General features: G+C 36.4%; 1 protein-coding gene across 9 annotated transcripts; it reads left to right on the forward strand.

Moving 5' to 3' along the window:
* Positions 1-6,217: 6,217 nt before the first annotated feature.
* On the forward strand, positions 6,218-17,099 carry LOC148851261 (LisH and RanBPM domains containing protein). Of its 9 annotated transcripts, none has more exons than XR_016099287.1 (9): positions 6,339-6,673; positions 9,267-9,408; positions 10,247-10,394; positions 10,471-10,546; positions 10,709-10,820; positions 11,036-11,127; positions 11,392-11,576; positions 11,681-12,918; positions 16,551-17,099. XR_016099287.1 is itself a non-coding variant. In XM_088944875.1 (8 exons), exons 1-7 carry the CDS (start codon positions 6,638-6,640, stop codon positions 11,482-11,484), a joined length of 699 nt encoding a protein of 232 aa, XP_088801001.1. In that variant the 5' UTR covers positions 6,328-6,637; the 3' UTR covers positions 11,485-11,510; positions 16,551-17,099. The 9 variants fall into 9 exon arrangements, 4 of the variants coding, with proteins under 4 accessions (XP_088801003.1, XP_088801001.1, XP_088800999.1 ...); XR_016099285.1 differs by having other exon boundaries at positions 11,392-11,510; XR_016099286.1 differs by lacking the exon at positions 11,681-12,918 and having other exon boundaries at positions 11,392-11,510; positions 16,551-16,721; positions 16,853-17,099.
* The last annotated feature ends 89 nt before the right edge of the window (positions 17,100-17,188 follow it).

Here is a 17,188-nt window from a genome sequence, read left to right on the forward strand (position 1 = left end):
TCTAAATTAGGAGAGAATTCTCTCCTAAGGTATCTCTAATTTCAAATCATCATCTCCCCCACTTTTTATCTACATCTATCTATTTAAATAAAGTTTCAATTAAAAAATTTCAAAATTATTTAAATATCATAACAAAATTATATACTAAATTTAAAATATTTATTCAAAGCACAAAAATTAATTATAATAGCTTTAATAATAGAGATTTTTATTGTCCAATCCACCCCCACAAATTTTATCTCCATCGTACAGTTGGGATAGGTGTCAACTCAGAATTGATGCCAATGCACAGACAAGTATTGGTGTTTAGGTGGATGTGTTTGAAATTTTGAATTGTTATAGGTCTATAGTGGAATTCAGAATTCTAAGGTAGAGTATAATCTACTTACCCCTAAATAATATTCGTATTATTGATAATTATATATTTTTACAAAATTCATCATGAAATTATGTAATAATAATATAAATCATAATTCTATGAATTATTCAATTTAAATGCATGAGTAAGGTGATTAGGCTACGCACAGGGTCTCCTTGAAGGACAAAGGAAAACCAAGAGCATGAGGTAAGCTAAAGGCTAGGGCGAGTGGAGTGATAGAATGATGATTTCATTATGAGATGGACCCCTATTTATAGGGAGAGATCCCAAGGTCCCGAAAGGAATGGGCCAAAAGCGTTTGATTCCCACTAGGAAAGGGAATCTTGGATTTGTTGTTAGTTGCCAGGGAACACTATTAAGGTTTCACCACGTGTCTTATGAAATACATCAAGGATGAACTTTTCTTTTGTATGAGGATTCTCATAATACACGTGTGTTACTTCATTTCATGACCCTTTTAAATTGACGTGTCATGGGTGCTGTCACTATTTAGCTTATGCATCCTTGTTAGGCCCACACAAAGTTGCACCGCACGCATTATTAATGACATACGTGCTCCTTTTATTTGCTTTCGTTCTGCAATGAATTTGCGCTCATCGCGGTCCTACGATGGCTTTAAACTCATCACAAGTCCACGCAAGTCTAAAGCTCATCACAACCTGTTTCAGGTCATGAGTTCATCACGAATATGTGTCAAGTTATGAACTCATCGCAAGTGCTTATGTTGTACAGGTTGAGCACCCTTCGTGATCTGATGGTCTATAAATTTTCTCCCTTTTTTGAAATTTTTATTTTTTTAATCCATGTCATTTTTGAAACTACAAATTAGAAACTCTACTTTCCCCCCAAAAAAAAACCTTTCTAAAATCTCTCTCTCTCTCTCTCTCTCTCTCTCTCCTTCTCTCCCCCCATGTTTCAATAACCTAAATAATCTAATATCCTAAAATTTCTCCTAAACAACTTCCCCCACTATCCCCAACTTTCTCCAAAATTATCTCTAATTTAGTAGAGAGTTTATCTCCTAAATTATTTATAATTCTTATTTATCTTCTCTTCTACCTTTTATCTATATCTATCTAAAGAAAGTTTGAATTAAAAAAAGTAAGAATTATTTAAATATTCTAACAAAATTCTATAATAAATTTAAAATATTTATTACAAAGACAAAAAATGATTATAATCAATTTAATAATATTCATATTATTCATAATTATATATTTTTACAAAATTCATAATGAAATTATGTACAAACAATATAAGTTATGCATGTTATTCAAGTAATAAAAATCTAACATTAAAAAAGAAATATTATTTAAATATTTCAATAACTAAATATTTTAAATAACAAAATATTAAAATTAAAATTTTAAACCAATTAATAATATATTTTAAATATTTACTGAATAATTTTCAATTATAATACATATATTAAGATTTTAATATTTAGTTAAATAATGAAATACTTAATATAACTAGATCTTAAATAGTGTAAAATAAAAAAAATAAAAAATTATGTATTAATAGTAATATAATTTTATTAATTATTAAATTCAACAATATTTTAAATTTTAAATAATGATATTATTTCAATAAATAAATAATATTGTAAATAACTAATTTCATTTATACCAATTAATAATTCTAGAAAATATCTTTCAAAAAAATGATGTTCATTAATAATAACTTTAAAAACATAATCTATATTTATATATACTAAAATTAATATTTATTGTATTTCAGGAATGATTTATTATTTTCTATGATAAATTTGTTTTCAATAATATGTATAAATCTATTTTTTGTTTGTTATTTAATAGAAAATTTTCAATAATTATTAATATATTTTAAATAGTTACTGAATAACTTTCAATTATAATACATAGACTAAGATTTTAAATAGTTAAAATAACAAAGTTATGTATTGATAGTACTATAATTTTATGGATTATTAAATTCAACAAGTAATTAATAATTTAAAATTTAAATAATGGTATTATTTTAATAGATAAATTATATTGTAAATAACTAATTTCATTTATACCAATTAATAATTCTAGAAAATAACTTTCAAAAGAAATAATGTTTAATAATAGTAATTTTTTAAAACTTAATCTATACTTATTATATATTTGTATATACTAAAATTAATATTTATTGTATTTCAGCAATTATTTATTATTTTTGTGATAAATATATTTTCAATAATTATGTATAACTATATTTTTGTTTTGTTATTTAATAGAAAATTTTCAATAATTATTGGAGTTTAAACTACTGTTATTTAGCTTTTTACATTTAATTTGTTGTGTATTTTTTATAAATTTTTATTAATTATTGAAGATTAAACTATTGTTCACGGGTTGGTTGGGTTTAGTTGTAAGTTGTTTGGCCAACCAAATCAACCTGGTTAGGTTGGGGAGTTGGTCACTCAAGTTATATCAATTTGGGTTAATTTTCGGTTTGGTCGGTCTGTTCAAAAGATTTAAGCTTAAAAATTTAAATTTAAAAATTAAGTCTAAATTAAAAAAAAATACAATGGTCTTATTAAAAAATAAATTTTAAAATTAAATTTATGGTATAAAATATTTTATCCTTAGAAATATTGGAATTTTCCCACTTTCTTATATATATATATATATATATATATATATATATATATATATATATAGGTCGGGTCATTTGGTTTTAGTTAGTTTACAAATGACCAAAGCGAAACTAATCCAACCCATTCAGGTTAGGAAATTGTTGAACCAAAGCCAACTGGAAATACTAGAAATCGGGTTGGTTAGTTTTATTAGTTTGATTAGGAAAGAAAACAAGGCAGGGTAGGGATGAGGAGCCTCTCCCCATCCCGTCTCCACGGGTACCCCCACTCCCCATGATTCTTTATAATGTCAACCATTAGGTTTTTATTTTATTTTATTTTATTTAAAAATAAAAATAAAATAATTAAAAGTTACAATCCTATTAGAAAAGATTCAACCATATTTTTAAAAATATTAACATATAGACGTATGTATACATATATGCATATATAAATGTATGCGTATATTCGCGAGAATCCCATGGGACGGGGATCAGGGTCCTCCTCGTCTTCGTGTCGTCCTCGCCGACAGGGATGAAAATGTCCCCATCCCTATCCCCATGGGGGGAAAATCATTCCCATCCCTGCCCCCATTTGGGACGGATTCCCACGGGGATTGGGGAAATAGGGAAAATTGTCATCCCTAAGTTTGATAAACAACCATATCTAAAATTAATTATTGTTATTTTTGTATTGTAAATAATTTATTAAAAGTAGTATATCAAATATAAATTATTATTAATTATTATATAAAACAATTGTATACTCTTACATGTTTCTATTATTTATCTTTAACTTAACAAATCCCGTAAATCGCATAGGTCCCCGCTAGTATATATATAGCAAAACAGTCAACATCACCATGCCTCTCTTTGCTCTAAACCCCCTTCCTAATTTTTTAATTTTCTTTTATATTTTATATTTTTAAATTCCACATAATTATCCATTAAACCAATAAGGCTTAACTATTTCTAATAACTATAAAAAAGAGGGATTTGCTTTTCTAATGTTTAGCCAAGTGGCACCACTTTGCCCCACTTTCTCCTAAATTGTCTCTAATTCATATTTATCTCCTAAATTATCTCTAACTCCTATTTATCTCTTAATTTATCTCTAATTTAGTAGAGAGATTCCCTCCTAAACTATCTTCAATTTCTATTTATCCTCTCTCCCAATTTCTATCTACACCTATCTAAAGAAAGTTTCAATTAAAATTTTTTTGAATTATTTAAATATTATAACAAAATTATATGCTAACTTTAAAATATTTATACAAAACACAAAAACTAATTATATAATAGATTTAATAATATTCATATTGTTAATAATTTTATATTTTTACAAAATTCATCATGAAATTATGTAGTAACAATATAAATTCTAATTTTACAAGTTATTCAATTTAAATGTTATTCAAATAATAAAATTTAACATTAAAAAATAAAACAATATTTCAATAACTAAATATCTTAAATAACAAAACATTAAAAGCAACTAAGTAATTATATAACAAAATATTTAATATTATGTAATAGCATTTAAATAAATAAATTTTTTGTTGTGTTTAATTTATTACATAATTTTGTTATTTTAATTATTCAAAATTTATTTATGTTAAACATTTTGTTATTTAAAATGTTTAGTTATTTAAAAAATATATAAAATATTTATTTATTTATTTTTATTTGAACTTTATGTTTTAAAGTTTGTACAAAATTTTAATATTTTGTTATATAATTATTTAGCTATTTTTAATATTATTTTATTTAATATATTTAGTTTTTTAAATATTTAAATAGTTTTTTATTTTTTGACGTTAAATTTTTATTATTTGAACATGAATTAGAGATAATTTAGGAGAAAGTGGATGATAGTGGTGAAGCTTGGCTAGACATTAGAAAAGCAAATCCATCTTTCTTTATTGGTTATTTAGAGATAATTTAGCGTATATTGTTTCATTATTGGTTTAATGGGTAATTATGTGAAATTAAAAAATAAAAAATTCAAAAAAAAAAGGAAATTAGGAAGGGATTTGAGCAAGGAGAGGCATGGTGACATGAAAAACCTTGTTTTATATATATAGGATATATTTACAAAGATATTCTCAATGTGCGACTGGATGATATGTGAGTAGAATTTTTATTTGTAGGAGATATGGGTTCATGCTTACGGTTGTGTTTTCAACCTACTATTGACCCGACTGGTTGAACCATTAGAACCATCCCCAGCCAAGATTCTATGTCCGGTTTAGTCAAAACTTGACAGGCGGTAAAAAACTGTTGACTTGGGTCAAGAACCATCCAACCCCGACCAGTTCAATCGTTGACCTATTCGACCCGGTCGCAGGTTGCACATTCAATGCATGCAAAGTTTTGAATGCCATAACTTTGCACTCCGATGTCCGATTGGGATGATCTTTTTTTTTTATATATATTTTGTATAACTTTTCGAGATCTATGCGTCCCAAGGCACCATAGCCCTAGTATTTTTGTGAAGAAAACCCTTTTTTGGCCTCAAATTATAATTTTTAATATTTTTATAAATAAAAAATATAAATTAAATATATATATATATATATATATATATATATATATACCTTAAATACACATGTGGGACAGTCTGACCAGATCGATTTGAATGGTCAAACCGGTGAGTCATGACCCCAACGCAAAAGCAGTTCAGCCTCCAGATTGATTTTTAAAGCATTGGTTTAAGGAGCAGTGATATTAAAATTGTGTTTGGTTGAAAGAAAAAGGAAAGGCAAGAAAACCCAAAACCTATATAAGGTAGATCTTCCCTTCCTTTCCTTTCGCTACATTTTCCTTGATTCAGTCCAAACACACACATACACTCTTAGAAATGAAATCCAGCCGTTTGCATTTTTTTCATCGGTTATCTGGAATGGTTGCTTGAAAGATGGCGAATGATGTTGACGCGGTATTAGTACATGGACAGGACCAAGGGGAACCAATAGAAACTGGCCACTTGGCGAGATTCCTTGTTTATTTTGGCATCCTATAGGGATGAGAAGGACTAGGAAGGAGACAGCGACGAGAGTGAATCTGGCCACTTGGCGAGATTCCTTGTTTATTTTGGCATCCTATACGGATGAGAAGGACTGGGAAGGAGGCAGAGCGACGAGAGTGAATTGGGATCTGCTCCTCTCCAAGCGCCCTTTACACCAACCTCACAGTCGCATACCCTGTATTCGGAACATCTTACCATAAATAATAAATACAAGTATGAAAAATGTTCTCGATGTACGGTCAGATAAGCTGTGAGGTCAGTGTGCGGCGCACTTTGTGAAGGGCTGATCCGGATTCGACGAGAGTGATGAATTGACTATGAGAACCCTAGGTTGTCTAATCCAACAACACGTCAAAACCCATCATCCATTGCCCATTTATTACCAAAAGAAAAAATCATCCATTGCCCATTGATGCTGTAACACTCTTCATCGTCTTACGATCTCGACCCCACTTACGTTCTTCTCTTGTCGTTTTGACTTCGAATTTTGCAGACAGGAGCAGAGTTACCGGACCCTTTTGTATAGATCAGAGTCTGTGCGAGCGTGCAAGGGAGAAAAAGAGACGGACCTTCTGGTCTCTTCTGAAAGGGAAAAGAGAGGAAGGTCTCGCATTCTCAATCCTTGAAATTCTGAGATTTTTAGGTCGATGATGGACTTAGATCCTCGGCAGTACGAGCACGTTGTAAGTTTTATTTTCTTTTCAATCCTTTGGGGTTTTCTCGGAAAAAAGTCCATTATAAATACTTGACCTTACTCGTTTGTTTCCCAACAAAAAAAAAAAAAAAAGAAAAGGTCTCGAATTGCGTTGGGAACACATTTAGGTCTTGTAAACCATTTGATCTTTGATTGATTACAATCGAATTGGTTTCTCTTAATTTCAGCTGCTCGAGTTTAATCATCGAAACCGTCGTTTGCATTTGGAACTTAAATTCTTCTTCTCTACCTTCTTTTGAAATGATTAACCGTGTGGAGAAGTTAATGTAGTTAAAATTGTATGAGTAGGGGGATCTTATCATCTTAGAGCGGCATGGTTCAAGGATTAGAACTTGTTGTGTTGAGATGTTTATAATTGAAGAAATTGTGGTTGAGTTGTTAAATAATGAGAGGGTGTTTTTTTTTTTTTAATACAAAATGCTTTAATTAGGGTTTTTAATTTTTTTGGGGATTCGTTCAACTGGGTTGTTATAAATGGTGAACCCAAGCTAACATTTTTAGAGCGAACGTAGTCTCAGTATGGTCATTGGTGTCCAAGTCTGTAGAAGGCGAATTTGGGCTTAATGAAATTTAGAAGTTTCAACAGATGACTCAGTATGGATATTGGGGTCCAAGCCTCTAGGATGCGAGTTTGGCTTTAGTGGAATTTAAAAGAGTCTGAAATGTGAACTGGCCATTGGGTTTACATGGTTCTTGTATATATAGAAATAAAAGGTTCCAGTTCCCCATTTCCTCTGTTACAAAGACCGAAAGGATTTAGTTTAAGAGTTAGGATATTAGTTAATTTAGTTGAGGTAAGTTTGCAAAGAACAAACAACAATCCGCAGTGCATGGGTCAAGGACTGAAGAAAGATTACTATAATCTGGCAGAAGCTTTGCTTTTGAGACTTGGGCATGTGGGTCCTCCTCCAATGAAAATTTTATTACGAGATAAGGATGAATTTCGAATATCCTCTAGCTCAATTCTTGGTGACATAGATACATATACTAAATTCGATTGCCATTTTGTTGGAAGAAAAGTGGTTGAAAAGGAGATTCATGCTTTATGGTTGACTACTGGCCATGGCAGCCACTTATATATTGCCATTTTCTCAGGGGAAAATAATGGTTGGAAAGAAAATTTTATGTTTTATGAGTAATTTCATAAATAATGGCTGGCCATGGCAGCCGCTGCACTTTGGAGCTTATGCTTTTGAGGGATGAGTGTTGCATGTTGTTCTCGACATGATGGTATTATGGCCATCCATTTACTAGACTTCAATTAGAGTGTCCCGTGATATGTTCACCATTTATTCCATGTCAACTGGGCATCACCACTCTCAATACACACACACACACAAGAAAAGAAAATAATAAAAAGATAATCAACATGCGGATAAAATTTGAAATTTGGACACCAAGCATTTCTAGGAGAGGATTCCAATGCACAATGAGGCATAAAACTGAATGTGCAATCCAGAGATCCATGCTAGGAGGTTCTAGAATGTGTGTGGATAACTGTTGCCTCACCCCAATTTTATCATTCTGTTCAGGACTCTTTTCCTTCAGCATCTCCCATCCATATCATGTAAACCAAAGAACATAATGTTGCTTATCTGTGGGATTGGCCTTTCATTTCATAGGAGCCTAATTTCTAGGTGTACAAAGTTGTGATGATTAACCCTACTTATCTACAAATTTGTTATCCTTGTTTCCTCAAAAGAAGCCCCTAGGTTACTATGTTTTTGATAATCAATGTAACCTGTGAGCCAAAAGTATCACCATCCATTAAGTATAATTTCTAAAATATTTTTATCAGTATATGATTTTCAAAATCTTAATCAAGTTTAGCCCAATATTATTTGGGGCATTCCAGTCATAAACTTTAAGCTGAAGTATTGTGAAATCCAAGGTGCAATAATGAGTATGACCTACTTTTGAAACATGACTAAGTGCATGAATCATGAGTGGTTTACTCTTTCTTTTGTCAAGAGCTTAAACTTATTGATCAGATTATCAAATATGATCTGATTTTGGCCCTTAATTCCTTTTAATGATTCAAGTCAATGTTTGAGCCTTATGAACATGCTTGTTGGCTTTTAAGAAAAAATAATTGACAAAGAAAATGTTGAAATATTCTATTATTGCTTAAATTTTAAGTCTTCTAACCAGGATGTATGTCAGTTTACCCTAGTTGGCCCAATGGTACAAGAAAAATAGATGAAAGCACACAAAAAGGTATTTAATGTATCGTACATTTTTACTTATTTATTAAAAAACATGCATACAAAGGCTATACGTTATGCTTTGGAGAAGTGAAATGTTTCATCTTATACTGCAATGTTTCATATAAAACCACTGCAGAGTGCAGATCTTTAGCAATAAATACCAGTATTACCTGTAGCTAATTGGTGTATTGATACATACTCAGTTTTCTCAATAGAAATAAAGAGTTCTCTATCATTTTTTCCTGCCACTTTCCTTGGTAGAATCTTTCACTGGTGCATGTTATTTATTTTACTCCCCCAGCTTTCTTTCTCCACAGAATTGAGGGAATATTGTCTTATTTTTGTTGTTGGTAGGCTATCAATGACAATGATGTTCGCAACATTGTCCTATCATATCTTGTACACAACTGCTTTAAAGAGACCGCTGAATCATTCATTGCTTGCACTGGGATGAAGCAACCTGATGATTATCCTGTGGATATGGACAAAAGAAAACGTAAGTGGCAGTTATTTTTCCCTTTTGACAGTTATAATGGGATCAACGGCCTCAAGCTCTCAAGGATGACAGAAGAGGTGTCTCCAAATAATCACAACTTGACCCTAATGTGGGTAATATTTTCCTCTGATATAGATAAGAGGGTTTAAACACAATTTGAAATTCCAATGTGGTGATATGGTTGTAAGCTCATAGTGGTTACTGTGGTTCTGTATATCTTATTCTATACATAGTTACATACAACATGCATAAAGAAGAACTTTCCCTTATTCTATACATAGTAACATGTAATGTAAAAAATATACATTGGAACATGTACCTCAGGTCATGTTGTGATGACCATGTCTTTTGTATAGACAAGGTTGAAAATTCTATTTGGGCACGTTTACCTTGTTAAGTCCAATATACAACTGGAATTCAAGCAGTTTGCAAGGTTGTGTTGATAACATGGGCTTGATTCTGAGCACTACATCAGTTTTCCAAAAGATAATAAGAATGTTTCTAAACCATTGCATCCATTATATCAAGTTAAGTGAGTAATTTCTACTTTATGGATCTAGTTTTAGTTTCTATTTGAATGAATTTGGAATGAACTAGCTCAACAAGAGGTAAAGTGAAGGAATTTGTATTGGGGACTGGTTGATCAATGCCGAGTGATCCTTCATGTACAAGGGTTGTAAGATGGCTAGCTGAGGCCATTCATCAAAGAAGATGTAAAGCCTTGTTGCATATACCTGCTTCTGTTTGAATAACATTTAACAGTTACTGATACAAAATGAATTTGGAATGAATTACTAATTGTGGTGCTGGTTCTTGTTTTTCTTACTTTATATATTAGCAATTTTCCATTTTGCATTGGAGGGAAATGCTCTCAGGGCCATAGAACTGACCGAACAGCTGGCACATGACCTACTTGAGCAAAACAAGGACTTGCATTTTGATCTCTTGAGCCTTCATTTTGTTGAACTTGTTTGCTCTAGGAAATGGTGAGCAGACACTGAAACTGCCTTTCGTACAAAAGTAAGGATTCACTTGAAACTGAACTTAATATTCTCTTGACAGCACAGAAGCTCTGGAGTTTGCTCAGACCAAGTTGACACCATTTGGGAAGGTTCACAAATATGTTGAGAAGCTGGAAGTATGTATCTTCTGACAAATAAACCATCTTAAGCAATTCCATTCTGTGTTTCCCAAAGAAAAGTTGAATAAGCATGTACATTGAAGTACTGCTGCTTTTTGTTTGTATGATCAAATGTGAATTTTGTTTTTTATGCTAAAAGCAAGTTTCCCATTTGTGCAGGATTTTATGGCCTTGCTAGCTTATGAGGAGCCAGAGAAATCTCCAATGTTTCATCTGTTAAGCATGGAGTACAGACAACAAGTTGCAGATAGTCTAAATCGAGCAATTCTTGGTGTGTTTATGTTGAGCCTTGCTTGTGCTTAGCGATTCTGCTTCCTTATTTTGTACAATTTCCAGATTTTTTATATGTTTTTTTTCTCTTTTTAGCATTTTTTTCTACATTTTGAATTTCCATTATCTCCTGATACATTTACTACCATTCTCCGTTCATAGTCTTCTCTTGAACATCTGAACTGATTTCTTTGATTTAACTGATGATTAATTCAGCATATGCTAACCAGCCTAGCTATTCGGCAATGGAAAGGCTGGTACAACAAACTGCAGTGGTCAGACAATCCTTACATCAAGAATTTGGCAAGGTACATGATTTTATTTTCTTTCTTCTGGGCTCCGTCAAGGGCTACTTGCTCATTAGTCATGTTGACTTCTTTGATCATGGTGGTCAACCCGCTTTCCCACAATATTTCATGGAAAAAGTATCCTTGTCTCCTGAGAAATTATTGGAATTGTTCAATTTAAAGAACCATTACCCAGTGCTGCTCCCGGTTTTCCAGAGTCTTAGGAGGAGGGTAAACTGGATGCTCACCTAACCCTGACATTTTTTTTTTCTTTGCATGAAGCAGCCTGTTGGGACCCAAACACTCCTTCCGAACCCAACTATAGGAGTGGAGCAGGCCACCACCGAGCAACATTTCACTAGAAGACAGAGAGGCTAGTGTGACACGCGGCAGAGCCTCCCAGAGTTAGTTACACTGCCACTAGAAGATATTTTCTCCATGATTGCATACATGTAGGCCAGCTATATAAGGCCCTGATCATGTAATAAGTGGCGTGAATGAATATCCTTTTCATCTCTCTCTCTGAACCATTTTCTTCCTACCTTTCCCCTTTCCCTCTCATCTTTTGTTTCAGGAGGTTAAGCCACCCTTGAAGGGGCTTCTGAGGTGAGCGGTAACTCATCAGATTGGTATCAGAGCCAGGCTATCCAAATCCTAGGCTTCACGATGCTACATACACGTTCCACTACCGTGCATGAAAGGGTCGACCAGCTTGAGGTTGGATTTCACCAGGTGTTGAACGAACTCAAGGAACTCAAAGTGGTCGTCTCCAGCTTCATCTCTCAACAACAGTCTGACGAGACCAGTTACCTAACAGGAGCTGAAGCCTCTGCTTCCAGTAGCCAAAGAACAGGGTATTACCTCACCGAAAAAGTCACTAAGATCAACTTTCCCAACTATTCCGGTGGAGATCCCATTCCTTGGATCTTCCGAGTAGAAAGATATTTCGAATACCACGAAACTCCCACACACCAGTGTGTCTCCATCGCCTCCATTCATCTAGAAGGAGATGCGATTCTATGGCTCCAGTGGTATCGCCATAATCTTCCCCAGGTAACTTGGGCGGAGTTCACCGAAGCTTTGTGCATCCGCTTTGGGCCGACGATGTTTGTGGACTACGATGAGCTGATCACCCGGTTGAAGCAGACTAGAACGGTAGCAGAGTACCAGCTCGAGTTCGAGCGGATGGCGACCAGGGTACACTGCTGGTTGGAGAAAGCCTTAGTAGGATGTTTTGTGGGAGGTCTCAGAGAGGATATTCGTTTGGAGGTGAGGGCTCTCTGTTCGGCGACTGTCATGGCTGCGGTGGGATTGGCTCGCCTGCAAGAAGAAAGAAAGGACAACCTTCGTAGAGCTAGCAAACCGACCTGCCCGAATTTGAGGACTCCTCCATGGGTCAATCAACAACCATGAAACTGACTGGGGGTCATCAGAAGCCCATATTGCCCCGTCCCACTATGCCCTTCAAACGTCTCTCATGGGTTGAGATGCAAGCCCGGTGCGAGAAAGGCCTTTGTTATAACTGTGATGATAAGTTTGGACCGGGCCATAAATGCCGGGTCCAGCGGGTGTTTCTCCTACAGACAGAGGAAAAGCCGGAAGAGACAGATCCAGAGCACTTAAATGACTGTGAACTGATTCCAGACGGACTAGAACCTGATGGGGCCGAGATCTCCTTACATGCCCTCATGGGCCTCAACTCTCTTCAATCCATGCGCGTAGAAGGAAGATTGGTGGGCCGAACTGTGATGATTTTGATTGACAATGGCTCTACCCTGAATTTCATCACTTGCTGTTTGGCTGAGCAGCTAGGTATGACCATATAACCCACTCATCTCTTTTCAATCCATGTGGCTAATGGGAGTCAGATGTTGTGTAATGGTGTATGTAAGAAGGAAAAAATCCTCATACAGGGCCATAATTTTGTGGTGGATCTCCACCCATTGGATTTCTTGGGGGTTGATATTATTTTGGGGGTTCATTGGTTGCGTGTCCTAGGCCCTGCTCTATGTGATTGGGCCAAAATGACAATGGATTTTCACTAGGATGGCTAGTCTTGTCATTTACAAGGGGTGCGACCAACCCATATTTATGCACTTGGGCATTCGGCCCACAATCCCAATTCTGGACAACCAGGGCTGTTTTCACCCCACAGAAGCCCAACACAAGGCCTTACGATTGATACTCGATCAGTTTGGCAATGTATTCAAGGAGTCGAACCAATTACCTCCACCCCGGGCTCGTGATCATCAGATACCTCTCTTACCCGGTTCTAATCCGACAAATGTGAGGCCATATAGATACCCTTACTTTCAGAAGCTGGAAATTGAGAAGGCAGTGAGAGAACTATTGGAAAAAGGGCATATACAGACCATCACCAGCCCTTTTTCATCTCTTGTACTCTTAGTGAGGAAGAATGATGGTAGTTGGAGCTTTTGCATAGATTACCGGGCCTTGAATCAGATTACTGTAAAAGACAAGCTTCCTATACTCATTGACGAACTAGTGAATGAGTTAGGAGAGGCACGAGTGTTCTCCAAATTAGACCTATGGTCTGAGTATCATTAGATTCGGGTCCACTAGGCTGACATCCACAAGACGGCCTTTAGGACCCACGATGGCCATTATGAGTTTTTGGTTATGCCTTTTGGACTCACCAACGCCCACTCCACCTTTCAGGCTCTCATGAATGACATCTTCAGGCCATTTCTAAGGCGATTTATTCTGGTGGAACATCTGAAGCTCACCCTCACAACTCTAAAGGGGCACCAGTTACATGCCAAAATGACAAAGTGTTCCTTTGGACAAGGAAAATTCAGTACCTAGGCCATGTGGTTGCAGCAGGTCGGGTCATGGCAGACCCAGAAAAGATAGACACCATCCAGAAGTGGCCCAAGCCCACTACTGTAAAGGCTTTGCGGGGATTTCTTGGGCTTACCGGATATTATAGGTGCTTCATTAAGGGGTATGGGCTTATGGCCGCCCTTCTAACGCGTCTATTAAAGGATTCCTTCAGTTGGACTGATAAAGCCCAACGGGCTTTTGAAGACTTGAAGACAACAATTTCTAGCCCTCCAGTCCTCACTCTTCCAAACTTCTCTCAGCCCTTTGAAATAGAATGTGATGTGTCGGGTGTAGGAGTAGGGACCGTCTTGATGCAGAAAGGGCAGCCTATTGCTTATTTCAGCAAGGCTCTCTCAACAACTCACCAAAGTCGGTCCACTTATGTCAAATAAATGATGGTTGTGGTAATGGCAGTGCAAAAGTGGCGTGCATACCTATTGGGACGCTAATTTGTTATTAGGACAGACCAACGAAGTTTGAAGTACATAGCAGGGCAAAGGGTGCACACCCGAAACAGCAAAAATGGCTTAGTAAACTGATGGGCTTTGACTACCTTATAGAATATAAGTTGGGGCCCGCAAACAGAGTAGCTGATGCCTTGTCACGAGTTGAAGAGTTAGCCCATCTGACTTGTTCTCAGCCCAACTTTCCTTTGTTTGAAGCTATACGGCAAGAAGCCTGGTCTGATCCGCAGTTGCATGTCATTAGAGATAAGTGGAGGCGAGACCCTTTGTTTGAAGCTAAGGTTGTTTCATGACTCCGCCTTGGGAGGGCACTCAAGGGTGCTACGAACCCTAAAGAGGCTCAGCTACCACTATCATTGGGTAGGAATGCGTAAGGATGTATTACAATATGTATCCGAATGCCAAACCTGCCAACAATAGAAATACTCGTCACAGTCTCCCGTTGGCCTTCTACAACCTCTCAAGATTCCAGATCAAGTGTGGGAAGAGACCTTTCCATGGACTTCATCACGGGTCTTCCTTGTTCTGCAGGAAAGGAGGTTATCATGGTAGTGGTTGACCGTCTCACCAAGTACAGCCATTTCTTTGCATTACCTCACCCTTACACCGTAGCAATGGTGGCTGACATCTTCATCCGAGACGTTGCCAAGCTACATGGAACCCCTAGATCCATTGTCCTAGATCGCGACCCTGCTTTCCTGAGTTCATTCTAGAAGGAATATTTTCGGTTGCAAGGAACCCAACTGCACCCCTCCATGAGTTATCACCCGTAGACTGAAGTTCTTAATCGTTCCTTGGAAGATTACCTTAGATGTTCCATAGGGGAAAAGCCTTGACAGTTGGCTCACTGGCTTCCGTGGGCAGAATACTGGTACAATTTGACTTATCAGTCGGCTACTGGAATGATACCCTTCAAAGCTCTATATGGTAGAGTACCTCCTCCCACATTACCTTATGAATATGGGTCATCCAAGGTGGCAGAAGTAGAGGCCCGTCTACTTGCGAGAGACGAGGTTCTTAGATTGCTTAAGTCCAACTTGACAAAAGCCTTACAGCGAATGAAGGCCCGCTATGACACTCACCACCTCCCATTAGAATTTCAGGTGGGTGACTTCGTTTACCTTAAGCTCCAACCTTATTGCCATATCTCGGTAGTAAGACGGGCTTGGCACAAGCTAGCACCCATGTATTATGGGCCTTATAAGGTTCTGGAGAGAGTGGGCCTTGTTGCTTATCGGTTGGACCTCCTTGCAATCTCAAAGCATCTTCCAGTGTTTCACATCTCACTTCTTAAAAAGGCGGTGGGAAATCATACACCTATCTCACCCAACTTACCCCAATTCACTGAAGAAGGGGACATTGACACGGAGCCTATCAGAATTGTGGATTTCCGTTGGGTTCGACGAAGTGGTCAGGTTGTGCCAGAAGCCAAGGTAGAATGGGCTGGGCTTCCTCCAGATGATGCCACTTGGGAACCTTATCTTAGGCTGAATGAGAGGTTTCCAAACCTAGACCTTGAGGGCAAGGTCAATGCTAAGGGGGGAGGAATTGTTAGGACCCAAACACTCCCTCCGAACCCAACTATAGGAGTAGAGCAGGCCACCACCGAGCAGCATTTCACTAGAAGACAGAGGGGCTAGCGTGACACACGGTAGAACCTCCCAGAGTTAGTTACACTGACACCAGAAGACATTCTCTTCATGATTGCATACATGTAGGCCAGCTATATAAGGCCCTGATCATGTAATAAGTGGCGTGAATGAATATCCCTTTCATCTCTCTCTCTGAACCATTTTCTTCCTACCTTTCCCCTTTCCCTCCCATCTTCTGTTTCAGGAGGTTAAGCCACCCTCGAAGGGGCTTCCGAGGTGAGCGGTAACTCATCACAGCCACTCTCAGACTTAAACCTGCATTCTCAGACTTGTAAACTTGAAACTATTCGATATGTGCTTTTAATTATTTGCTTCAATCTTTTGCAATTTGATGCTGTTAAATGGAATTGTTTATACCACAATGAACAAATAGAAGTTTTATTATACTTGAACAGTTCCAGTCTGATATTTCATACACCTGCTGTGATTATATGAACAAGAGGTATAGATTGCATAACTTATTCCTCTACCTGTGTTTCGGCAGGATGGACCTTCACCATTTTCTTTAAACAAGTTTTTGAAGAGCTGAAACAAGTGGTTGAACTTTGGTTCCAGGAAATCATTTTGGCATGTTGAGTTCTACATCAGATCATGCCGGAGTATGTGGTTTAAGGTTGCTCAGTGGAAGAGCACAAGCCTAAAACCCTGCTCACGTGTAAGCAGGCTATCTATTGTATCCTGTTCTTTTTGGCATTTGGTGGTGTATGCATTTTTCTTTCCGATTGGCCAAAGTGAGAACGTTGATGATGTTTGGTTTTTGTACATCGTGGTTCTTGGATCTTCCAGCAAGGGTGTGGCTGCTGTCTGTTGTTTGAAGTTTGAGCTTTAACGCTATCTAATGTTGGGTTTCAGTCTGCCATAACTGATATAACAATGAAGGGAAGAAAACTGGCAATTTCACTTACATGCCAATTTCACTTGTACATTGGCATTTGGTGAGGTATGTTTTTTGTTTTTATTTTTTTTTTCTGTTTCAATGAAGAAAAGAAAATGTTATGCTTGAATAAATAAAATACACTACATGTCCAATAAATGCAGCTCGATGATCTTAGCCCTGGAAAGTTGTCATCCCGTACAGCTTACTCCAATCTACTCCCTCACTCTTAGCTAGCAGATCCCCTA

The sequence above is a fragment of the Nelumbo lutea genome, chromosome 5, assembly GCF_056320005.1.
Source record: "Nelumbo lutea isolate HS-2025 chromosome 5, American lotus-T2T, whole genome shotgun sequence".
In the NCBI taxonomy this organism is placed as follows: Eukaryota; Viridiplantae; Streptophyta; class Magnoliopsida; order Proteales; family Nelumbonaceae; genus Nelumbo; species Nelumbo lutea.

Excerpts from the sequence above, each read along its gene's own strand:
- LOC148851261 (XM_088944873.1), top strand. The coding sequence starts at position 6,638 with ATGATGGACTTAGATCCTCGGCAGTACGAGCACGTT. Across the intron at positions 6,674-9,266 it reads CTCGGCAGTACGAGCACGTT|GCTATCAATGACAATGATGT; the intron begins GTAAGTTTTATT and ends TGTTGTTGGTAG. Across the intron at positions 10,547-10,708 it reads AATATGTTGAGAAGCTGGAA|GATTTTATGGCCTTGCTAGC; the intron begins GTATGTATCTTC and ends CCATTTGTGCAG.